Source organism: Nematolebias whitei, chromosome 17 (assembly GCF_014905685.2).
Source record: "Nematolebias whitei isolate Nwh7 chromosome 17, NemWhi1, whole genome shotgun sequence".
NCBI lineage: Eukaryota > Metazoa > Chordata > Actinopteri > Cyprinodontiformes > Rivulidae > Nematolebias > Nematolebias whitei.
Genome location: NC_056514.1, coordinates 30,762,001 through 30,788,700, shown reverse-complemented (window position 1 = coordinate 30,788,700; position 26,700 = coordinate 30,762,001). Strand labels below are relative to the sequence as shown.

General features: G+C 40.0%; 1 protein-coding gene across 1 annotated transcript in view; it reads left to right on the top strand.

Annotated features, from left to right (window-relative positions):
• The window catches only part of LOC119423691 (A disintegrin and metalloproteinase with thrombospondin motifs 14), a 60,776-nt gene that overhangs the window by 22,964 nt on the left and 11,112 nt on the right, over positions 1-26,700 (top strand). The window contains exons 5-13 of the mRNA XM_037691098.1: positions 6,352-6,435; positions 9,350-9,506; positions 15,903-16,008; positions 20,434-20,577; positions 20,691-20,823; positions 20,926-21,039; positions 21,210-21,358; positions 26,062-26,234; positions 26,456-26,589. Coding sequence (XP_037547026.1) covers positions 6,352-6,435; positions 9,350-9,506; positions 15,903-16,008; positions 20,434-20,577; positions 20,691-20,823; positions 20,926-21,039; positions 21,210-21,358; positions 26,062-26,234; positions 26,456-26,589 — 1,194 coding nt within the window. The remainder of the gene's footprint in view (positions 1-6,351; positions 6,436-9,349; positions 9,507-15,902; positions 16,009-20,433; positions 20,578-20,690; positions 20,824-20,925; positions 21,040-21,209; positions 21,359-26,061; positions 26,235-26,455; positions 26,590-26,700) is intronic.

The window sequence follows — 26,700 nt, the reverse complement described above, 5'->3', positions numbered from 1 at the left end:
GTCTTTTTTTTTTTTAAATCCAAGAAAAAAAAAATTATAGGTGAATGGCATACAAGTCTTGTATTTGCTGGTGTTTTAGGATAAACTATGTCCTTTATAAGCTCTTGCACTCGCTCCTGTAATTTTCATGAATTTCTTGCCAAAAAAAAAAAAAAAAAAAAGTTCCTATAGAAATTCTCTTGATTTGCATGGAACAAAAAAATCAGTTTGTCTCCCCTCTAATTTGATTTGGTATTTTGTGCAAGATGCATTTTTAACCAAAAGATACAAATGATCTTTTCCATAAGAAATGTGTTTTTCTAAACGGCAGATCTGCAGCAGCAGTAATGAAATCAATGGACTTCACTTGGGGGCCTGGTGTCCCTCGTTAACCAGACGACCTTTATTAGAAAAGTGCTGTGTGTTAATAAGGGGCAGGACCTGGCTGAGAGGCAATCAGCTGAATAGTGATACATGCAAATCAGTTCAAGCCTTCATAAGCTCCAGGCCATATGTACATATGAAAGACTAAAATATATGATTTCATGCTTGGTGTTTGCAATGCATAAAGCATTTATTGAGATAAAGACTTTGTCGGCTTTTCCTCCTTCAGGGGTTGCCACAGTGAATCATCCTTCACCATCTCACGCTGTCCTCACTCCAACTCCCTCCATGTCCTCTCTAAATGCATCCTCTTTGGCCTTCCTCTTGTTTTTTTCCTGGCAGCTGCATCTCCATCATCCTTCTACCAATATACCCACTGTCTCTCCTCTGGACATGTCCAAACCATCTCAGTTTGGTCTCTCTAACTTTATCTCCCAGTTGTTCAACCTGTGCTGTACCTCTGATGATCTCATTCCTAATCTTATCTATCCTTGTCACTCCTAAGGAGAACCTCAACACCTTCATTTCTGCCACTTCCAGTTCTTTCTCCTGTCTTTTTGTCCAAGTCTCTGTCTCCAGACCATGCAACACAGCTGGTCTCACCACTGTCTTGTAAACTTCTCCTTTGACGACAAACTTTATGGAACAAAATCACTCCTGAAAGGTTTCTTCATCCAGTCTTAAATTAAATTTGACATTTGAGGAGGGCCAGATAAATGAACACCCTTGATAATGGTTCTGACATGCAATAAGGGTTGCAAGACTATTGTTCAGGAAATAAAAAATAAAATAAGATGTCAATTATTTCTGTGAGGAGCTACTAATCTGGAATATATATTTTTGAATTTGGGGTTTCTAACATATTGTAAGAACGTATTTGCAAATTAAAGATGAAAAACAAAATAAACTCTTAATGCATAAGAAATGTGATTCTAAAGAAGCCAACATGCAGAAATGGAAAAAGAAATAAAAGTGGGAAAATGCTATCAGGGCCAGAAAACTGTTACATTACTTTTTGTAAATACCTCAGTACAGTTTCATAGTAAGGATTTTGCTGGTATTCATTGCTTTACTACATAATTTCATTTGCCAGTTTTATATTTGAAAACTGTAAAAAATAATAAAAAAGGTTTCCCCTTTTGGTCTGAAATGACTGAATGGTAGCTAGTATAATAGTGGTTGTGGACCCAAGATTGTTGACAGATAGACAATTCTCCCAAAGGTTTTAATAAAATGAAATATCAAACCAGCACGCACTCCAAAAACTACAACTAAACACATTCAAGACTAGACAATATAACACAGAAGGACCTGACAAGGAGCGAGAGACAACAGGAAGCTTATATCTGCTAGGAGGGGTGATTAGTGAGTGAGAACAGGTGTACTGATGACTGATGAGACACAGGTGTGTAAGGTGCTGAGCAACAAGAAGAGCAGAGAAAAGTTCGGAAGCACAATGAAATATAAAGAACTACAAAATACTTCTACGTAAAAGTGGTGGACGTGCTGGTTTTTACAGCTACCAGTTTAAAACTAATTTCTTCCACTTTTAAACTTCTGTCTAATAAATGATTGGCTTTAGACGCCACAAAAACTGATTAAAGTTCAAATTATTTTACTATCCGCAGGCTGTTGTAATTGTTCCACACGTCCAACAAACACATGTTGCAATCTCACGATTTGTGTTTATGACCATAAACTGCAGCAACATGACGGACACATTTAAACGGTTTTCCTTGTTTCTATTGAGACTAAATTCTGTTTATCAGCAGACTCCATGGTGTGTTTTTGAAAGCAGCCTTTTTGACAATGATTTCAGCTCTTAAAGACTTTGCCAGAATGTTATCATCGTGGAGCAGCATTTACTTCATTTTGAATACACTGCTGCGATTTTCAATTACAAAGTTAAACAATTCATAGTTTTATGAACACCCACTCTGACTCTTGTGGATTATTTCAATAAAGTGTCCAATTAACATCTACAGAGAGCTAATCAGCAATAAATGTGAAACTTTCTGAAATACCAGATGTCATTTAGGTGAAAAGTTGTTTTTTATTCTATTTTTATCTGTTCATTCAAGGTGTTTTTCAAATCACAAAATTTTTTCCAGCAGCTGCTGACTCTGACCAATTTAACTGTTTTTATTGCTTATTTTAGGTGAAATTTTCAGTGCTAACAATCTGAAGGAACAAAGTTTGTTCTTAAACCTGCCTCCTCAAGCTGTGAGCTTAGTGCGAGATCAAATAAACTTTGAAGCGGATGCAACTAGAATAACAAGCTGATATAACAGGGTCTGGGCAAGGTGCCTGCCGGGATAAATTCTCATTGTGAACTTCTATTAAACTGAAAAGTTAAGAAATATTTATGATTTTGGTGGCCTGTTTGGAGCTGCAGGAGCAGCTTGTCTGACATTCTTTTCTATTAAAAACATTACTGGACAAATTACGAGGAGGACGATGATGTAATATGTTCTTATGTTGCCGTGAAGTACTCTGGAAGCTTGTAAATCTAAGTTTATCACAGGCAGCCCCACATGCTTCAAAATGGGTTGAAGGTGAAAGGGTGACGCTAATGTTACTCCTGTTTATTGCGATTCAAATCTTTTATTATACTAAATGTGTAATTATTTTTATATGTACCTTGTATTCTTTGCTGAAGTCCATAAATCAGCTGAACAGAGTTGCAGCAGATTTGCTTTAAGGGGCTCAGAATGAGCGAAAATGTGCAGCAACCAGTTTGTAAAAAGGCATTACACTTAAATGGAAAATAAACTTGGGATTTAAACAGGAGTCTGGCTTGAACCTAGGCCGGTCACAATAACAAATTTTGCTGGGTGATTAATTATCTCAGAAATTATTGCGATAAATGATGATAATATTGTTTGAAATTTGACAATAATTAGTAAATATTGTCAAATATAAGGAAAATTGTTTGTTAATTTGTTTGGCGTGTACAGTAGTACCTTTTTTTTTCCAACCACCGGAAGACAATATAAGATTGAACCAAAGGATGGATAGTAAGGGCGCGAGCAGCGTGTCTCAAAGAAAAATGTGAGGGAGGCCCCTTGACGTGACATGTGCTGTCTCTCTTCAGTTCTCAAAATGGCGGACACTCTGTGTGGTTTGAGCTATTTAGCATAGCATTTTTCACACAAAGCTTTTAATTAAAAAAAAAAAAAAAATCAGTAAACAAGTTCTCAGCTTCTTTTTGCAGAGAAAAACAACTTTTTAGACGAAGGCACGGGTTTGAACCGTGAATTTTGGAGCTTTGACAAGACGGAGGTTTTTCACCGAGGTCGGCCTGTTAGCTTAGCTTCTCAGCTTAGCTGCTTTTAACGATCCAAAAACAAGATTTTGGACGGTTAAAAACGATTTTAAAGAGAAAGTGAGGGGTCAGTGAAGAACACCGGAGTTGATCCTTTTGTCATCCAGTGTCTTCAGTAGAAAGAGAGAGACAAAGAAATGATAAAGCTGATAAATAAAAATGAGGTCGATAATTTTAATTTATCATGCGATTAATTGATTAATTGATTTATTGTTTATTGCGACGGTCCTACTTGAACCATTGTTATTTTGCTAGCTTCATAAAGTCGAAAAGCAGTGGACACATTTCACAAAATATTTCATCTCCATTCATATTTTTACCTTAGAAGTATAAAAGTAGTTCATTAAATTATCTGTTGGGCACTGCAGAGCAGAAATAAAAGCATGAATAGCAAATGTTTACCTCATCAGATTTCAGATAAGACAGAGTGATTTCAACAAATAGAAGATATATTAGCTGCATATGGCGTTAGCCTTTGGAGAAGGGATATTCAACTGGTGGCCCGCGAGCCACTTCCGGCCTGCAGATGACTTCAGTCTGGCCCACCAATGAATTCATAAAAAAATAAAATAAATAATAATAATAATAATAATACAATTATTTTATCTTATTTTATGTTTTTATTTATTTATTTTGAGTATGGATGAACCGCACGATCGGCATGGAATTTTTATTTAAAATGAATTATTTTAAAATTATTTAGCACCTGCTGCACAGGTGCCCAGGTCTGTGTGCAGCCCACAGCTGCAGAAAAAGCTTCCTCCTGCACCTTTGTGCAGCCCTTACTGCATGATAAACTTCCTGCTGCAGCTGATCAGCTGTTCTCCATGCAGAGCGGAGAAGTGGGCGTGACCAAGAGCGCTTGCAGATGACAAAGAGCAGAGGAGGCAGGGAGCTGAAATCATGAGTTTAGAGTTTAGAAATACATTGTTTAGAATATTGCAAGAGTGTGGGGAAGGTTTAAAACACTTGTTTGGACCATGGACGGCCCAAATGGGTCTTCAAAATTCTGAAAAAACGTCCAGCTGGCAGTCACTAAAACAGATTCATTCCCTTCAGGTTTGAAGGGACACTGATAAAGTTGATCATCTTGTATGTCAATACCACTTCATATATTTTTTTTAAATGTCCAATTTCTCCCCATCAGTTATTTAATCAACCAAAATAATGTTCTTTGAAACACTTGTTATATTTAGCAAACTTTTATGAATTATTATCCAAAATTCTACTTTTTGGTAGATCAGTGAAGGTTTATTGTAGGGTAAAGGAATTAATTATAGCTAAATATTTGTATTGTGCTTAATATCGCTCATTTTGAGAAGATTTTTGTAATATGTTTTGCTGTTAAACCTACAAATGTTAAAAGTATCACCGTTAAATCTAAACGAGGTCTACATCTGCATCAACCTCTTAAGCCTTTGGGTCAAAATTATAACATTCTTTAATTGCAGTCGTGGGCCAAACAAAATCACTCCAAGGGCCACAAATGGCCCACGGGCCACACTTTGGACACCCCTGCTTTAGAGTATGTTTATAATCTACTGACATTTAGTGACTCAAATAGCTAATTGCAACCAATTAAATAATCCCAATGTCAATGGTTGCCCCAAGTCTTACTTTTATCCCATGAAAACGGTTATAAGTTAAGCTTAAGACATTCTTGACGTCGCCCACCACTTTTCATGCCAACATTTTAGACTAAGACAAACGTATGTTTAGAAAAGACAAAACTGAAGCTGTTTTGTTCAAAGCTTAAAATGAAACGTGCAATACTCCAATATTTTGTGTGATCTTGCAAGCTCTGTCATCTACCACTACACCAGACTTTAGCTTAATATCTGTAATACTGACTGAAATGTAGCCATTTATGTGTTTTCATTGAGTTTAGTAGCTAGATTGAAATCGTTTGTCTTCAGAAGTTACTCAGTTATGGTTGTGCAACAAATGATGATATGATGAGTTACTTTGCTGAGGGAGTTGACTCCAAACAGGTAATGGCAAATATTAGAAACTAATATTTTGTGCAGTTTGTTAGCACCCAGCCTCAGTTACTACCAAACACCTGACAAGATTTTTGTGCTTTTCAAGGCTCATTGTTTATGGCAGCCATTCTGAATTGGATTGACTCCAAAAGATAATCAGTTGTAAATGTTCATCCAGCGATTATTTTCTTTCCTATTAAGTTTCATTAAAATCCAGTGGTTTGTGACAAACTTCATTATGGTAACAATATTGTTTCTGCAGAAAGACTGCCTTAAAATACTGAAGCTTCTACTTGTAATAGCTGTATCTACTCTGTAGCCAACTTGGTGACCATGAAACAGAGGCCTCAGCTTTACATATTTTACTCCACAATTAGAGTCCTTACAGATTGTTTGTACACACTGTGTAGTGAATTGACTTTAATAAGCCTAATTGCATCCCTTGGAGATTTAAGAAGAACCCAATGATCCTTGATTTTTGGGTTTTAAAGCCTGTTTAAAACCCTGCCCACACAAATTTTAGGTTTTCAAGCTGAGTAACAACTATTTACGTTTCCTCCCACAGACTGTATGTTTGTAGTAACACTCTGCCTCGAGGACAGCCATGTCTGCTCTTTATCAAACCACTTTTTTATGAAGATCATGGTTTCATTTTAGTGACATTTTGTTTCTTTTTTTAAGGTTGATGAAATCTACCATGATGAATCGTTGGGAACCAACATCAACATCGTCCTCGTCCGGATGATAATGGTCGGGTATCGCCAGGTGAGCCAAGGCACATGCGCATGTTCATCTTTGCAAATCCAGTGTCTTTGTTTGGGTATGAGCACTGAGATAGACAGGACTGGTCTAAACCCCATGAATACTGCTGCTGCTGCCCAGAAATAATTTTATGTTCCGTTCAGTTTTGATTGGACTTGAAACAAGACGGGCCGACTGAGCTCACCGACGTGAAACTTTAAAAAGAAAATGATGCAATGGAACGTCCAGACACTTCGTCATCGTCTTCAGAAACTCCTGAATAAGGTCCCAAGTCTTGTTATAGCCATTCAAAACTTGAATATATACAACTCCACCCAAACAAGTCTAATCCGTGTTGTCTTTGTACATATTGAACACATAAAATGTAGCATATTTATTACTGGGCACATGAGGTGCAGGTGGTGTCAACTTTTTGTAATGCTTTATCATATTTGCATGTATTATTAGCAGTATGGATATTTCTAGTCACTTTAAAATAATTTTAAGAATAAGTTCGTCAAGTTTATTGTCATTCATTCCAACTTTCTTTAGACAGGTTAATCCCATTGAGACTCGAGGACTCATTTACAAGAGAGACCTGCTTTTAACAAAGAGTGATGACAACAGTGGACAACAGCGACAAAAATAAGCAATCATACTTTGTAAAAGAGGCATACAAATTTAATTTAATTTATTTATTACAAATCAAAAACAAAATAGCAACCAAAAGGACAGTCAAAAGGAAAAGTAGCAAGAAAAAAAACAAAACAAAACAAAAAAAGGCTAGATAATAAGGCAGTGTAAAAAATGAAAAACAGGAACATGTCTGCATTGGTTCTTGCCAGGAACTTAGCAGATGTTTGAAGCCACTTAGAGAGGTCAAGGTCAAGAGCTTCAGATCTATTTGCAAGATATTCCAGGAAACAGGAGTGAAGTAGGAGAAGGCCCTTTTGTCTATATCAATCATCACTGAGGGAACACTGCAGGTAATAATGTCCTGAGAACGCACGTTGTAGCTGCACTCACGCAGAGACATGTAGGAGGAGATGTATGAAGGCAGCAGACCAAGAAGTGATTTAAAGATGAAAATATACCAGTGAGAGAGTCTGCATCAAGTTAAAGATGACCAATTAACCAGTGAATACAGGGTGCAGTGGTGGGTACGGTAGTTACAGCCAGTTATGAATCTTAGTGCACCGTGATAGACAGCAGACAACATCTGCAGGATTCTTGTAGGAGCGTTCATGTAAATAATATCACTGTAGTCAATGGATGGAAGGAAAGTCACAGTTACAAGGTGTTTCCTAGCATTCAGAGTTAGACAGGATCTATTTCTGAAAAAAAAAAAAAAAAAAAAACAGTTTAACTTTTAGATTCCTTACTAGGTTTTCCACGTGGAGCTTAAAAGAGAGATGCGAGTTGACCAAGATACCCAAATATTTATAGGAATCAGCAAACTCAATAGGGACACCATTTGAGGATAAAATCAGAGGAAGAACTGCCGGGAACAACTTCCTGTTTGAAAAAAAGCATCCCTTTGGTTTTATCAGCATTTAGGACAAGTTTGAGGTAGAACAAATCAGACTGGATGATGAATGATATCATTTGCATTACATGTGGTACATGAAGTGGAATGAAGTTGTGTACTCAAGGTCCCAATTACACCCACAAATAGCAAAAATAATGTAGTATAAAAGTATACTAGTATATAAAGTAACAGTTAATAAGGATCTAAGATATACACCCAGATATATGCTAAACGAACTCCAAACTAAAAGATATACGCTAAACACTAACAATGTAAATACAAAGTAATACGGTGTATCAACAGCAGCCTGAACATGAGTCTGTGGTGAGCAGATGGGTATGACCAGCAGATCAGCAGCATGGATTATCAGTAGCACATATCACCGATCAAAGTGGCATTACATAGATTTTTTTTCACAGTGATAATCCTGATGAGGGATTCATGAGTCTAACAGCTTCAGGGTAGAAGCTGTTCCTCAGTCTAGTGGTTCTACACTTAATGTTCCTCAACCTTCTGCCTGAGTGGAGCGGGGCAAAAAGTGTGTGTGCTGGGTGAGTGGGGTCCTTCAAATAAGGCATAGAAAGAAAGAAAGGCTCTATGTTTAGATGCATTTAAGTCACCCGTGTGACAGCTTAACATCATATAAACCAAAACTATTCATTGTGTTACACTGCATTTTTGAGAAAGATTTGTTTTTGGTCATTTATACAAATAACAAAAAATCCAAGGCTACCACAGTTTTTGAGCTGGAAAAACAAGAAAATCGGAAACAGACTTAACGCAAGTTACTTCACCATGTACGGTAATAGTCACAATCCTAAAAGACAGACATGAAAAGGAAAAATTATCCTCAAGAGTTCATTAAAACTCTTGCATGCGTTGCAATATAGACCCAGAAGCGTTAAAGCAACAACAATAATAAATAAAAAAAACCTTCACAAACTCCATGTCAGGTTGAGCGTTCATCATATCCACATGTGCTTCAGATGGCAATTTGCAGTTTAAAATCACAAACCAGAGGACAAGTTTAAGTTGCTAATGTTTACTGAGAAGAGTCGTCTGGTTTTCTTTTATCCAAGTGTCTCTTAGCAACACGTGAACGGCGGTGGGAAAACAGAAACTCAAAGGGTTTGAGTCACTTATGGATCCTGTTATCATTTGTCAGGTACCGTTACGTGAACCTCAGAATGTGCGATCTATCTGCAACCTTCCCCGAGAATTAAATCCACAACTTATTTCCTTTCATACATTTCAAAGTGAGAGGACGTTCACATCACATAAAGGTGAAATGTCAGTGAGTCCTTTTCCACCTGAAGAAGATGGGAGACCTGTGGAGGGGGTTGACAAGGATAAATATTACATTTTCGTTCACAGTTTGCTGTTTTTCTTCTTCTCGTTGTTACTGTGCAGTCTATAAGCCTGATCGAGCGTGGCAACCCATCTCGCAGCCTGGAGCAGGTGTGCCGATGGGCCAACACGCAGCAGCGCCACGACCCGGACCACGCCGAGTACCACGACCACGCCATCTTCCTCACAAGGCAAGATTTTGGTCCCGCAGGTATGCAAGGTACTGTATTTTTCTCGATCGAGGCCTGTGCAGACTGAGTGCTGATTTCTGCTTAAATTCACAAAGGGGTTGGCTTCAACTCTTGCCCAGGTAAGGTCAATGGAAACTGAGGCTACAGACTGAACTTCTGCTCCCACAGGAAAACATTTAGAGCTTTCCAGAACCTTGCTGACTTGACGTTGATGCCACCCTAGATTGATCTATTGATGAAGGAAGTTTTTGGCATGTAGAGAAAAAACAGAAATGTTGCCTAATTTATCTTAAAAATAGTTTGTCGAAATTCTGAAGTTCTGTGTGTGCTTTTCTAGCTTATTGTGAATGTTACAATGCTGTGAAATAAATACAGATTTATATTATTTTTACAGTTTTTCCTCATGCTTTAATGTTTCAGATCAGCAAATATTTTATTATCAGACAAAATAACATCTGAGTAAATATAAAATGCAGTTTCCGAAGTACAAGAGGAAAGCTATCCCCACTATGAAAATTTAATTGTCCCTTTTGTCAAATTGTGAATAAACTGATTATTTTGGGGACACTTGGTTCAGTTTCACCAGCCACACCCAGACCTGATTATTGCTACAACGTAAAAGCCGTTATCCACAAAAGAAGAAAATGTGGAACAGTGGTGAACCTTCACAGGAGTTGCCAGACAACCAAAATTACTCCGAGCACACGATGACAACTCAACCGAGGTCCCAAAAGAATGCAGAACAATATCTAAAGCTCTGCAAGCCTCGCTTGTCTCACTTAAAGTCTGAGGTCACGATTCAGCAATATGACTTCTTCTTCTTTTGGCTTTACCCTCTTGGGGTTGCCACAGTGAGTCAACCGCCTCCATCTCTGTCCTCACTCCAACTACCTCCATGTCCTCTCTAACTGCATCCATATGGCTCCTCTTTGTCTTTTTCCTGGCAGCTGCATTTCTAACATCCTTCTACCAATATACCCACTGTCCCTCCTCTGGACATGTCCAAACCAACTCAGTCTGGCCTCTCTAACTTTGAGAGAGTCATTCAGCAATATGACTCTAGCAAAAAATAAATCTGTTATCTTGATGGGATTTGTCTTATTAAATAAAGGTTAATAGTTAAAAGAGCAAAAAAGCATCCATGGTAAATGGACTGCGCTTATATCAGGTCTCTCTTGTAAATGAGTCCTCGAGGCTCAATGGGATTAACCTGTGTAAATAAAGGTTGAATGAATATAGCACTTTTCTATCTTATCAAGATACTTAAAGTGCTTTACAACACAATTTGTACCCTCATTTACCCATTCATATAGCACTCTACTATTTCTATACAAATAATAATCAGTGCTTTATCACATTCATACACCAATGGGACACACATCGGAGGCAATGAAGGGTTCAGTGTCTTGCCCAGGGACACTTCGGCATGTGACTGCCGTGGAATCGAACCCCCAACTCTTGCATTAGAGGACAACTGCTCTAACCACTCAGCCACAGCCGCCCCTCATGGAAACTCATGGGGGAGTTCCAAAACCCCTGCTGACCAAAAAACACCAATGTTCAACTCACGTTTGCCAAAACGATCCCCAAGAAGAATCCCCAACTTCTGAAGAAAATATTCTGTGGACTGACAAGACAAAATTGCAATATTTTGGAAGGTGTGCATTCTCTTACATTAGGGGTAAAACTTACAGTGCATTCAAAAGAAGAACATTATACTGACAATCAAACACAGCAGAGGTAGTGCAATGGTCTGGGACTGCTTTGCTGCTTCATGATCTGGACAACTTGTAGTGACTGATGAAACCATGAATTCTGGAACCAGTTAATTGTTTTTGTTATTGCTGTTATCGATGCCAAGGGTGGAACAGCCAATTAGATTTAGGGCAGGGGTCTGCAAGCTGCGGCTCTGGGGCCACATGTGGCTCTCTGGTCTTTCTGCATTGTCTCTTTCAGGCTTTGACCAAAACTAAAATAAAACTGAACTTTAGTAAAATTATTGCCAACAATGAAAATGGCTAGTTTTAGCAGATTTCCTGTCTTTTTCAAATATTTTAAGAATAGTTCAAAAACTCGTGGACTACATCATGCTAGTAGTTTGTTAGCCACTTTAAGTTGACTTCCAGTCTCACAGCGTGATGTTTCTCTCAAAACCACCAGAATGTTTTGGAATAGCTTTAAAACACGCTGCTGAGAAGGAATATTTGATGAAACTAAGAATAAAACACAAAAAATAAAGTCAAAATAAACAAAAGTATTTATTTTTATTTAAAAATCTAATTGGATATCTAACAAACTGGCCTAATTTTATACTGTCTTTAACTTTATGCTTTAAGTTGGATTCTTAATTCTTCAACAATTAAGAAAACTCACATCGGCCTGCAGAGTTCAGTGTTTTAATGTTAATCAAGTTGATAAAAAACAAATATTTTTTTATTTCTATACATTAATCTGGTCTTTCTTTTGTATTAAAATGTAAAAATATCAATAAATTTTAATAATAGTTAGACATTTTTCATTTTATAATATCACCCCCACAGGATGGAAAAGCCATCTCCAACAAACTTATGGCCCATGGGCCACCAGTTGACCGTACACAGTTATTGCAGGTTTTGCAGCACCGGACATCGTAATTAGTAAACAAAGTGGCAAAACTGTCTCTCTTTATTGCAAAGGTTGCAGACCCCTGATTTAGAGAGTAACGTTTCCCCACTGAACCAAGTTGGCTTGGATACCATTTCTTTTTTTATTAAATGGAATCATCATTCAGAAAATGGCATTTTATATTCACACTTTTTTTGTCTGATAACATTTGTTTGATGATCTGAAATGTGTAAGTGGGACCAGAAATATATTGAGGCGAGTATCTTTTCGCAGCACTGTATGTTTGCAGCTATAATCCATTTTGTTACCTACTCTACGCTCTACGCTGTTCCCCCAGACTCTCTCACCCTGCGTTTCTCCTTTTCAGCCCTTCAAAACCAAATTTGAAGCGATCAGCCTAACTTCTACACAAACTGACATCAGCATGAGCAAACAAGCACAATATCTTGCACTGACCTGTGTACAGTTTTTACCTTTTTAAAGCACATGTGCCATGTTTAGAGGACGCCCCGAGGCTACCTGCTTTGCTCGTCACGCCCACAGACGTGCCATAGCTGCAGTCGTGTTGTGTTCATAACAAGACCCAGTTACTATAGCACCTTGCAGTGTGTTGCCTTGGACCCGACGCTGTGTCCCGGGGTCACAAGAAAACATTGCACCTTCTTGCCAGTGTTTAGTTGTGGGATGATAGATTCTCTATCCAAATAGATTTTTTTTTTTTTTAGCTGTTGGGAAGGATTTTATGAGCTTAATGCGAATACAGAAACTGCTTGAATGGGATCATTTTGTGATAGTTTACTGTAAGCACTCACTTCAAGTGTTTTCGTTGAAGGGTTTCCCATGCAACACATTTTTGTTTGAGTTTGTCAACCTGACCACTTCACATAGCTGCTGCACGTTTTCGTTTCAGTGTGAAAAGCTCCAGAGCTGGCCTCTTGGTGGGAATGTAACGCTTTCTCTTTATCTGTTTGTCAGATAAAGAGTCGTTTTCTGTAACGGCTTTATTGCTCTTTGCATCATTATTATGCTCATTATGTTGCCACCTAAGTCTGGATTAGAAAGGGCTCTTGCAACAGTCTCGTTGTGATGTAGCAAAAAGACAAAACATGCTTCAACTGAAACAACTTGCTGCTGAGATTCTTCTTTTTCAGCATCACCAAAACAAAATCCAAAACGCACGCCTTTGCCAACAGCTGTCTGCCTGCTGCATTTGCTGCTTTTTACCTGCATGCCAAAAAAAACGTCTTCTAATGGTCAGAAAGCATGAGAATCACCTTGAAAGATGCCAAAAAGAAGGCTGCTTCTGAACCGAACTGAAAGCTGAGTCGCTGCACACCTCTGATCGAGTTATGTGTTTGTGCTTTGCTTAATACATCTTTTGTGTAGTGTTGTAGTACTTTGTACTCAAGACCAGTCTTGGTCTTGAGACCGGTCTCAAGACCACTTTTTGATGGTTTTGTCTTGAACTTGACCGCATTTGGTCTCGGTCTTGGACAATGAGGACTCGGGATTTTATTTCAAGACCAGTCAAGACCAAACTGTGGAAATACCACTAAACTGCCAGAATATTGTCCAGTTTATTCGTTAACATCTTTGTTTTTATTGGATGCAAAACGTATTGCTTCAAATCCAAGCGATAACGTGACTCTTTGCTAAATACATGTTTTTGTTACAGTTGTCACGCCCATCCCCTTTCACTCGCACGTGGTTTTGTACCAACAGAGCAATACAGACAACAGAACGTAACGTCTCAACCAGTGGTGAAAGTAAGCTGATATGGTCCGGTACTACGTACCGCTAAAAGATTCTGCACCGCTACGCAGGACCTGGAAGAGAGGGGCTGTCTGCTGTAAAGCCTCATTCAGAATCAGTCACGGCTGCTCTTTGGGTCAGGATAGATTCTCTAGCAATAATCAGTCTAAAACACAACTTAATCAGTTAATAAATAGTTTTTTTCTCATTTCAAATAGTTTCTGAACTGTTCGATCTACGCTGGAGCCTCAGTTCTCTACCGCGGTGAAGTTAGTTTTACGTTGGACATTGGACATTCGACATTCGAGCTCCGTGGCTTCAGCGGTGTGTTCGTCTCGTTCGATCTGAAGCAGGCAGTCTGATTTCAGTCAGCTGAGCTCAGTCTGTCCCTCCTCCAAAACACAATGGTTCACTTACCGTCAACAAATTACCGAACCAAACACTCTTCAGAAACAAAAAAATTAATATATTTTGCATCATTGGACCCATTGACACAAAACTAATGTTAAACTACTCTCATAGACCTGACACACAAGACACCATCATTTATTTCTCATTTTAAAGCACTTTCTAATTAGTTATTGAGCGAAAACCATGATTTTTGAACAAATAAATGATGTAAAATTAGAAAATGCTTTAAAATGAGAAATAAATGCAGGAGCCTCGTCTGTCAGGTCTAGTAGAGAAGTTTAACATAAGTTTTGTGTCAGTGGGTCACATGACATGAAAATTATTGTGCAAAAACCACTGCACGTCTGATTTCTTTATGTAGCTTTGAAAACGTATAAAAGCTGATACATTCATTCAAAAGCAAACTTAAAGTTGCAGTATGTAGATTTTATTAAAAAAATACTTTTATAAAAGTTACATATGTTTTTTTTAACATATTTGTTAAAACTGTAACTATGTTAAATAAATAATAATCTGTGAGAAGATGGAGCTCCAAGACTTGAGGACTTGGTCTCGATTTGGTCTCGGACCCCAAAAGTCTTGTTCTTGTCTCGGTCTCGGTACACTCTGGTCTTGGTCTTGACTTGGTCTCGGGTTAGGTGGTCTTGACTACAACACTGCTTTTGTGCACTGAAAAAAAAAAGTTGCCATGCCAGCTGGGTGTCTTCTGGGTAATTATGTTGACAGGGTTGCTAAATAGCTTTCAGATTACTATGTTTCTGGATAGGGAATTGATAACACTCTTCATGGTATATTTCACATTAGTCAGACTACTTTTGCACATACAGTATGTCAAACTCAAGAGCCGTGGGCCAAATCTAGCCCCCCAAGATGAGAATTTAAATGTAAAATATTGCATTTCTTTTAATTTTTCCTTAAAAAACTGATAAATACATAATTTAATATAGACTTCTCTTACCAGTTGGCTAACTTTCAAGTCAGAAAGAAGGCTGGATCATTCTATCATTATTGATTCAGATGTAGAAAGAGTAACAGAACGTCAAGTGAGACAGATCAAACTATTCTTCATGAACCTGCAACCAAGAAAAAATATTAAGTATCTGACTCGAGTTAATGTATCACCTGAAAGTGGCCCGTGGCTTGGACAAATTTTTAACTTTTGGCTCCTTTTGGTAGTGTTTTCATTCCACATGTGAAAAGCATTAGTGCAGGAAAAATTCATTTGTGTGTTCCGCTTGCCAGGCAAAGACACACGAGGTTGTCCTTTTTGACTAACCACTGAATCCTGATGAAAAGCATCACCTACATGTCATCACATGAACATGACGCACAGCTACTTTTCCTCTTCAGTGATTTACTGGAATCATTTTACCTTGAGAGACAAAAGAGTGATTCTTTCTGAATTTAAAGTGCTTCGCCGGATCATTATATTTATCACAGCGATCTGTTTTTTAAGAGACAAAGTAATCATCTCTTGTGCAAGTTTCTTAGAGTACTCAAACGCCAGAGTCAGACTGAAAACAACCATGAAAAGATTCTCACAATGACCCCAGTCACCCAATTTAGGTCTCTCATACTTTCCATCACTGTGTGACGATGTTCCCATTTCTGTTCTGGTTCTTGATTGTTAGGACTGTGTGGTCTTTTCTTTTGCCCAGGTTATGCTCCAGTGACCGGGATGTGTCATCCTCTGAGGAGCTGCACTTTGAATCACGAGGACGGCTTCTCATCGGCCTTCGTGGTCGCTCATGAAACCGGCCATGTGTGAGTAACAGCCTCATAGTCTCTTATTGCTCATGCAGCTAAAATTATAGTTTTGCATGGCCGTCCATAGCTGTAGTCTGTGATCAAACTTTAATGGGGCTCTGTTGTCTTGAAGGAACGTGGCATGTGGTCTGACATCTCTAGCGTCATGATTTCAGAAAAAAAGTATATTGTGAATAAGCAAATACAATAGTCCCTTGTTTATCTTGGGGGATCCGTACCTTGAAACCCCGCGATAAATGAAAAACCGTGAAGTAGGAATAGTACAAGTACAAGTACGGTACAAGTAGTACCGTAAGTAGTAGTTTATTTATATATATACACACACACACACATATATATATATATATATATATATATATATATATACTGTATATATATAAAGGCGTTTTAAACCCTTCCCACACTCTTGCAATATTCTAAACAATATTTCTAAACTTTAAACGCTCTAAAAGAGCATGTTATGAAATCTGCCATCTGCCAGTGCTCTCGGACACGCCCACTTCTCCGCTGCAGGGCGGAGATATGACACACTGCAGGAGGAAGCTTCACCTGCAGCTGTGGGCTGCGCACAGGTGTAGCGGGTGCTAAATAATTAAAAAATATATAATTTTAAATAAAAAAAATCCATGCCAATCATTTGGCTCATCCATCAATCAGTCAGTTGGGTGTCATGCCCAATCTTATTTTGAAAAGCTGTGATAGAGTGAGTCCGCAAAAAATGAACCACGAAGTAGCGAGGGACTACTGTACCTCATTTTTAATCTTTTATTACTTCGTTATAACATTTTTGTAAGAAAATACCTAAAAGAAGGAGGATGTCATGTGGCACTCATACTCTTTACTTGGTGAGCCCTGCTAAAACATTTATTAGATATTAGGGGAGTGGTGGTGCAGAGGTTAGAGAAGGCGGGCTTGTGATCGGAAGGTCGCCGGTTCGAGTCCCCGACTGACAACATCAAAATGTGGGTGAGAAAGGTCTAACACATCCACCTTAATTTGCCCCACTCTGGGCCCTTGAGCAAGGCCCTTAACCCCCACCATGTGCTCCCCCAAGCACCCTTGATGGCAGGTCTCTGCTCCACACAGAGGGCTGTGGTAGCTCGGTGGTCTGTGGTTGCTTCAGGAAGGGCATCCGGCGTAAAAACAATTGCCAAGCCTTCGTGCGAGTTAGTTCGCCGTGGTGACCCCTGAATAAAGGAGCAGCCAAAAGAAGAAGAAGAAGAAGTAATGTGTTTCCACCACCCTGGAGTTGTTCATCTCATTCTTTAGAGTGGATGTTACCACAGGTTGAAATTGTGGATAAATGCGAGTCATAAAGAGCCTTTGTTTGTGGTCATAAATCAGAGATATTGTGCATAACTGCTGGTCCATTTCACACACCCTGCTTCTCTAATGGAGCTCTAAAGAAAAATTAAGTGGTGCAATGTTTGTGAACCCAAACACCCACTGTGACACAGGAGTTAAAAGCCAACCAAACAGACTTGACTGTTTGATCACACAAAAGAACCAAACCCCGTCACCAACAATTTCATCCATTAATAGTGAAAAAGGATCAGACTGTGCTGTATTTTTGTGACCTATGACCTTTATATCAACAATTAACAAAAGACCTTGAATTCTTCAAGAGTGCTTTTGTTACAGTTTGAAAAGAAAAACAAAACAAAACAGATCTTAATGTGTGCATTTACAGCCCTGACTGACATTTTATAAAATGGTGTCAGAAGGAAAAACAGGATGTTTTATAATAATTTTTCTGTCTGAATGCCTAATCTGCATTCCAACTCTGCTCTCAGGCCACTAAACTCTGAGGCAAATAATAATCATGTGAAGATGTGATTATTCTCAGCTCATAGAGGAAGCAGAGTTCTACTTGCACGTGCGTTACAAACGCACCATGTTGCCTTTAATTGCACCAGTCAATTGCTGTGTTTTCCTCCGACATCGTAGGAAACACCTGTGCAATCCAGACTTGTTGGATTTGATTGCTCCTCTTCTAAAATGTTTTGTTTAATTTCGAATGTATCACGATCACCTGAGCCATGACTTCCACTCGGTGCATACAATCATGACACAAACGTAGAAAAGATAAGTAAAAGTTGCGTTTGTTAAGTCAGACTTGTTAAGCTTATCAAACAAACAAACAAACAAAAAAAAAAAAAATACATTTTTAAGAACAATGCTGCCCAACTTAAAGATTTTGAAGTATGTTATGGATTTTTTTTTTCTCCTGCTTGCTCTTGGTGAAGGCGGATGCTTTTCCCTCCCGCTCCTTCCCTGCTCTGCTCTTTGTGCTCTGTGTCCAGTCTAGGACATAGTGAGATATGATTTTTTTTTTACACCTCCTCTTCCTTCATGTTTCTCTTTTCCTTATCTAAACGAAAAGGGCAGCGCCTCCCATGAGGCCGCAGCCTCAGAATCCTCCGTCTACCCATGTCTGTTCGTTTGTGTTTTACTTGGACAGGCTGTATTGAAAAGTAATTTCGTTGTGCTTCGGTGCAATGACAGTAAAGCTGATTCTGATTTTATCCAAGCTACTGCCACACCTAACTCTAGCTAATTATCTGTGAAACTGACGGTGATAACAATTTTGTGTTTTCTAAGGCTAATTGGCTTTGACAGCCATCTTGAATTGTGGTGACTTAATCTCATCTGCTACTGCACCGAATTTTAGGCTTATATCTGTAAAGTTGACTGCATTACAGCTAATTTTGTCTTTATACGTTTAGTTGCCTACGGCAGCCATCTTTAATTAGACAGAATGCAAAAGTTAATCAGTTGTAGACGTGCATCCAATGATTACATACTGAGAGTGGCATTAGCGTTTGTCCAGTGGTTCACGAGAGATTTTGCTAACAGACAAACAAACCAACAGATGCACAGACATGGGCAAAAGCGTTATCATCCTTTCACTTTTGGTGGCCAATACCTAAAACCTAACCTGATCAGTCATGCAGTGTCTGTGTTATCCGGACTGTCTTGGTTTTTCTGTTTTATTCTCAGTCCAAACACGTCCCAGTCGGATGAGTTGAATTTGCTGGTAGGTACAGCACAGCTCCATAGATTTTAGCTTTGTGAGTCTTCCCCCTGCATGCTGTGATAACCTGCAGGTCTCCTGAGGAGAATTATAGAGACGTGGAGATGGGTGGATGAATATGTTAGAGCGATTACTCTTTTTTTTTTTTTTCACACAAGAAAATGAATTCTGCACAGTTTTTTTTTAACAACTCTAACGTTTTGCTCACAGCCACTGTGTTTATCAGTTAGAATGAAAAAACATTATCTACATTAAATAAAGATATTAACACATTAGCACTGCAACTTATGTCAGTCTATAAGGATTGCAACATTTTTAAAATTTATCATTTGGGTTTTAACACCCACGTCTCGCCCCTGTCTTGGTGTGTTTAGACGCAACGTGCAGGTCATTAAATCACATTCAAACACAAAATGCTACTTTAAAAGATCTGAATTATTGCTTTAAAGTGGTATGACACACATCTAAAATCCTGTATTTTCCAACATCATTATAGGGTCACTTTTAGCATATTTGCTGTCCCACAGAACACAAAATCAGCATCTGTTTGTATCAAAAGCAAGTGATTTCACTAAGATGCATGAACACCTAATTCCATAATGACTACGCAAAATAAAATATCTCACTTGAACTAAATAAATAAAATAAAGCCATGTGTTTTGTTGACATGTGCTGAGGCTTTGTCAGCACCGTATTTTCGGATTATAAGGTGCACTTGATTATAAGTCTGTCGATTTTTGACAAAATTAAAATGCGCCTTATTGTTAGAAAAACACAGTATTTCAGTAGCTTGTGGAGCTAAAACCTTGCAGCCGACTTAATTCATGCAATACATTTTATAATCTATCAATGAGGCATTATTGATCTGCCAATAAAAGGATTTTGTTGGTTTATCTCAATCACACAATTCCTTTGATTCACTTACATGTATTAAGCAATGCAACAATTATCATGAAAGATGGAGAAACTGTTTCACAAACTGTCTTCTTTAGTCTTTAGTTGTTCACCCTCGGTCTGCTTTGTTTGTAAATGTGAAAGGAGTAATTTGACATTTTATAAAACGGTTTAATTCTAGAGTTAGAGAAGAAAATTGATGCCACACGCAGCTAATAAACCTCGGTTAGTATAAATATGCATGTAGGCGTTTGCAGCACTTCGGAGAGTTAAATACAACTACAGTACATATATATGTATATATATATATATGGCAACAATCATGTGATTCAGTCATGTGATTAAACTGTCCCATGAGAATGAAGGGTGAGAACGTTTTTCCAAATGGACATTTTGTGACTAAACGTAATAAATCCACATACTTCCTACACTTTCTGTCTTCTCTGTGCATACTGTTGTCTAATGAGCCCACGTTTTTTTCTAAATTTCTTTAGTTTGGGCATGGAGCACGACGGTCAGGGGAATCGTTGTGCCGATGAGACCAGCATGGGCAGCATCATGGCACCACTTGTCCAAGCAGCTTTCCATCGTTACCACTGGTCACGTTGCAGCAAGCAGGAGCTCAACAGATACATCCAGTGCGTTCCACTTTTTATCTTTGCTTCTCAAGACGTTTCTGCTCCGACAGGTTGCCAATAATCCTGTAGCTCGTGTCCCATTTATGACGACATTATTCTCGATTTTTCCACAGCTCTTATGACTGCCTCCTGGATGATCCTTTCGAGCATAAATGGCCCAAGCTTCCTGAGCTTCCAGGAATAAATTATTCAATGGACGAGCAGTGCCGCTTTGATTTCGGTGTTGGTTATAAAATGTGCACAGCTGTAAGTCCTGCACACCCGTGAAAAAAAAAAAAAAAAATCAAAGTATTGACTTTATTTGAGCAACTTGAGTAACTGAAGCTTAAATGTTTGTTTCCGGTTTAGTTTCGAACGTATGACCCTTGCAAGCAGCTGTGGTGCAGTCACCCTGACAACCAGTATTTCTGCAAAACCAAAAAAGGTCCTCCTGTAGACGGAACAGAATGTGCACCGGGAAAGGTAGGAAATGCCATCAGTTATTCTTTTCCAATGTAATTTCAAAAAAGATTTATCTGAAGATAAAATCAAAAACCTGAAATGTTTTCAAAGCAACCAATTGTCCTGTTCCGTGACATCTTGGCCTTTCTTTCATTTGCTTTGCGCTGCTTTCCGTCCTGTTCCATTTTCAGTGGTGCTTTAAGGGTCACTGCATCTGGAGGTCGAGCCACGAACCTCAGGGACACGATGGAAGCTGGAGCGCCTGGTCAAAGTTCGGCTCGTGCTCCAGAACGTGTGGAGGTGGAGTTCGCTCCCGAAGCCGACAATGCAACAATCCTCCGTGAGTGATCCGAAAGAGAGCATACTATGTCTGCAGTAGGAAAATGTGATTTATTTTTTTATTTGTGGATGATAGTTATTCTTTAAAACGTTCAGTCAAAAGCTTCTGCAGCTAAAATAATCCACTTTTGTTGGCATCTATTTATTATAAATAATGTTAAATTGAGTCAAATTATGAGCATGAATTGTTTAAACAGAGCAGCACCCCAATTAGCATAAAATACACATAAAAATAAGTACTACTAACAAAAAAAACTCAGTAGAAAACAATCAAGAGCAGGGGTGGACAACTTTTTTTATCAAAGGGCCAAATTAAGGTATTTAAAGCAATAGATTTTCTTTAAGACAGATAATCTGGAACACTTTTTAGGCTTTATCTTGTTCTAGCAAAGTTAGCATGCTTGATTAAAAAAATATGTATCCTCTATACTCTATGAATATAAAACATGCTCTTTGTACACTGGCTCTTGAGACAATATATTAGCTTAAATATGTTAAACAACAACAAAAACACCATATACAGTAGCCCCTCATTTATCATGGGGGAGCCGTACCCTGAAGCCCAGTGACAAGTGAAAAACTACAAGTAGGAATAGTACAAATAGTAAGTAGTAGCTTATATGTTTCTAAACTCTAAACGCTCTAAAATACTTCAGCTCTCTGCCTCCGCTGCACTGTCGGCCACGCCCACTTCTCCACTCTGCACGGAGATCAGCTGATCAGCTGCAGGAAGAAGCTTCTCCCACAGCTGTGGGCTGCCCACAGTCAAATCAACATCATAAATCATTTAAAATTTATTTAAAACAAAAAATACAAAATAAGAGTTTGATAAAGAATCAGCATAGTAAGAAAGGAAATAGGAAAGAAGTGCAATAGAAATTGTATGTATGTATGTATGTATGTTTTATTTATTCATTTCATTTCATCCAAACAACAAATATAATACAATTTAAAGAAAAGAAAAAAGATATACAATCACCAAAATAAAATGAAAGGCAGCAGAAGAAGAATGAATTCTTATAATATCTGCCTCTTGTCCCCAAAATATATTCCAAACAAAATTACTATACAAAAGCAAGATGAATTTATAAAAAAAAAAAAAAAAAAAAAAAAAAAAAAAAAAACAGCTAATAATAAAATAAAATAATAATAATAAAATTAATTAGTTGTTGAGGACAAATCAAAACAAAACTGACTCAAACTGAAGTTAATGCTTTTGGAATGGTCCTAATGGTTTGTTCATCATAAATGTGTGGGAAAATCTTTGCTGCTTATACAAACAAATCATCAGCCAAGGAAAACTAGAAGACAATCTTTAGATCAGAGTTAGAGTTAGAAAAATGTTTTAAACTGTGTTAAAGGCCAAAACATTATGTCCTAGCTATCTTGGGTGGTGTTCAAATCAGTATATACAGCTGTTCATGTGGAATAAATAACAGCTGTTTAGTACGGTGGCCCTGAGGTGTAAATGAACACCATTTGAAAAAAACGGAATTACATTTGCGGAAGTGGCCAAAGCGGAAGTGGCCGGAATCACATTTGGAAAAAATGGAATTACATTAAGCCAAACCAGAAGTGGTGGTGGTGGTATGGGGGGAGGGTTTTATTTATTTATTTTTTTTTTTTACTTTATTAACATAAAACTAAAGTGGCCCTGAAGTGGTTTGGCTTAATGCAATTCCGTTTTTTCAAATGTAATTCCGTTTTGGGTTTTTTCCTTTTCAAATGTGATTCCGGCCACATCTACGTTGGCTTAATGTAATGTCTTTTTGAATGGAATTCTGTATTTTCAAATATAATTCCGTTTTTTTTTTTTTTCCCAAATATAATTCAGTTTTTTCAAGTGTAATTCCATTTTTTTTTTTTTTCCCAAATGTGATTCCGGCCACTTCCGCTTCGGCCACTTCCGCTTCGGCCACTTCCGCTTTGGCTTAATGTAATTCTGTTTCTTCAATTCTTCAAATGTAATTCTGTTTTTTTCAAATGTTGTTCATTTACACCTCAGGGCCACCGTAGTTTAAGATTTAAAGTAAACTTTAATTTACCTAAATTAATCAGAACTTCAGATTAGATTCTTTCATCCATTTTCTTCCGCTTATCCGGGGTCGGGTCGCGGGGGTAGCAGCCTAAGTAGGGAGGCCCAGACTTCCCTCTCCCCAGCCACTTGGGCCAGCTCTTCCGGGGGAATCCCGAGGCGTTCCCAGGCCAGCCGAGAAACGTAGTCCCTCCAGCGTGTCCTGGGTCTTCCCCTGGGCCTCCTTCCGGTGGGACGTGTCCGGAACACCTCACCAGGGAGGCGTCCAGAAGGCATCCTAAACAGATGCCCAAGCCACCTCAACTGGCTCCTCTCGATGTGGAGAAGCAGCGGCTCTACTCCGAGTCCCTCCCGGATGATCGAGCTTCTCACCCTGTCTCTAAGGGAGAGCCCAGACACCCTGCGGAGAAAACTCATTTCGGCTGCTTGTATCCGAGATCTCATTCTTTCGGTCACAACCCAAAGCTCGTGACCATAGATGAGGGTGGGAACGTAGATCGATCGGTAAATTGAGAGCTTCACCTTATGACTCAGCTCTCTCTTCACCACGACAGACCTGTACAGCGCCCGTTTCACTGCAGACGCTGCACCTATCCGCCTATCGATCTCACGCTCCATTTTTCCCTCATTCGTGAACAAGACCCCAAGATACTTGAACTCCTCCACTTGGGGTAGGACCTCCTCCCTGACCCAGAGAGGGCACTCTACCCTTTTCCGGCTCAAGACCATGGCCTCGGATTTGGAGGAACTGATCTTCATCCCGGCCGCATCGCATTCGGCTGCGAACCGCTCCAGCGAAAGCTGTAGATCACGATCTGATGAAGCCAATAAGACCACATCATCTGCAAAAAGCAGAGACGCAATTCTGAGGCCACCAAAACGGATCCCCTCAACACCTTGGCTGCGCCTAGAAATTCTGTCCATAAAAGTTATGAACAGAATCGGTGACAAAGGGCAACCTTGGCGGAGTCCAACTCTCACCGGGAACAAGCCCGACTTACTGCCGGCGATGCGGACCAGGCTCTGACACCGGTCATACAGGGACCTAACAGCCCGTATCAAAGGGCCTGGTACCCCATACTCCCAGAGTACCCCCCACAGGGCCCCCCGAGGGACGCGGTCGAAAGCCTTCTCCAAGTCCACAAAGCACATGTAGACTGGTTGGGCAAACTCCCACGCACCCTCCAGGACCCTTCTGAGAGTGTAGAGCTGGTCCAGTGTTCCACGGCCAGGACGAAAACCGCACTGTTCCTCCTGAATCCGAGGTTCGACTATCCGACGGACCCTCCTCTCCAGAACCCCCGAATAGACCTTACCAGGGAGGCTTAAGAGCGTGATTCCCCTGTAGTTGGAACACACTCTACGGTCCCCCTTTTTGAATAGGGGGACCACTACCCCGGTCTGCCAATCCAGGGGAACTTCCCCCGATGTCCACGCAACATTGCAGAGTCGCGTAAGCCAACACAACCCTACAACATCCAGAGCCTTAAGGAACTCTGGGCGGATCTCATCCACCCCTGGGGCCCTGCCACCGAGGAGCTTTTTAACCACCTCGGTGACCTCAGCACCAGAGATTGGAGGGCCCGACCCAGAGTCCCCAGGTTCCGCTTCCTCAGTGGAAGACGTGCCGGTGGGATTGAGGAGGTCTTCAAAGTATTCCGCCCACCGACCCACAACATTCCGAGTTGAGGTCAGCAGCAAACCACTCCCACTATAAACAGTGTTGGTGGCATACCGCTTCCCCCCCCGAGACGCCGGATGGTGGACCAGAAACGTCTCGAAGCCGTGCGGAAGTCGTTCTCCATGGCCTCTCCGAACTCCTCCCATGCCCGAGTTTTTGCCTCAGCAACCACCCGAGCCGCATGTCGCTTGGACTGCCGGTACCCATCAGCTGCTTCCGGGGTCCCACAGGCCAAAAAGGCCCGATAGGACTCCTTCTTCCGCCTGACAGCATCCCTCACCGACGGTGTCCACCATCGGGTTCGAGGGTTGCCGCCGCGACAGGCACCGACAACCTTGCGGCCGCAAGGTTGTGAGGAACGGCCCCCCTGATCTGAACCAGAGTGGTGTTCTGTTGTTGGACTTCTGTGCTCGTCATGGATTGTCAATAACGAACACCTTGTTCAAGTATAAGGGTGTCCATATGTGCTCTTGGCACCAGGACACCCTAGGCCGCAGTTCGATGATCGACTTTGTCATCGTCTCATCTGATCTGCGGCCACATGTCTTGGACACTCGGGTGAAGAGAGGGGCGGAGCTGTCAACTGATCACTACCTGGTGGTGAGTTGGCTCCGATGGTGGGGGAGGATGCCGGTCAGACCTGGTAGGCCCAAACGTATTGTGAGGGTTTGCTGGGAACGTCTGGCAGAGTCTCCTGTGAGACGGAGTTTCAACTCCCACCTCCGGGAGAACTTTGAACATGTAGATTATATTCTTTAACTAATTTAATTGTGATCAAAGCTGCTTGAGTAGAAGACAACTGGACTTTGTTTCTTGATTTGACCTCATCTGAAAGAGTTTTTCCATCTCGAGCCAGCTCTTTTCTCTGTTTTTTGAGCTTTTGGAATTTTAATGTGTACAGTTTCAGTTCCAAAAATTCCCTTTTGGATCGTTTTAAACATTAAGTTGCCAGGTATCGTCACCGCGCTCTGTTTTTGTCATTGCTCAGGCCCGCCTACGATGGCCGGGACTGCCCTGGCTCTGCTTTCGACTACCAGATGTGCAACACGGAGGAGTGCGCTGGCCCTTACGAGGACTTCCGAGCTCAGCAGTGCATCCAGAGGAGCAACAAATACCACAACAACATCAAGCACACCTGGCTGCCATACGAGCACCCAGATGGTGAGCCTGTGACGATTAACCTAAAAGTCAGAGGTGGTATTATGCAACACAAAGCGCTCACAGATGATATTTAAAGGTGCAGCTCTTTGCACGCTTATATTCACTTAGGTGTTGTATAACCTCAGGGCCCTGCAGAAGCATCTGTCAGATCTTTAAACTGTTCCTGGCTAATCAATGTGTGCATGAATGTTTTTTTGTTATTTTTTGTGGTGGGCTTTTAGAGGCTCGTAAATGTGAGCTGAGCTGTAAGTCGAAGGAAACGGGCGAGGTGGTGTTTATGAACCAGGTGATGCATGATGGGACGCGATGCAGCTACTCAGACCCCTTCAGTGTTTGCGCTCGAGGGGAATGTCTGGTGAGTCTAATTAAAATGACCATCCTGATGACTAAAAAAGCTTTGAGAAACATTTTATGTTTCTGGGAAATCCCACCTTTTCTGCTACTGACAAAAAAAAAAAAAGATATA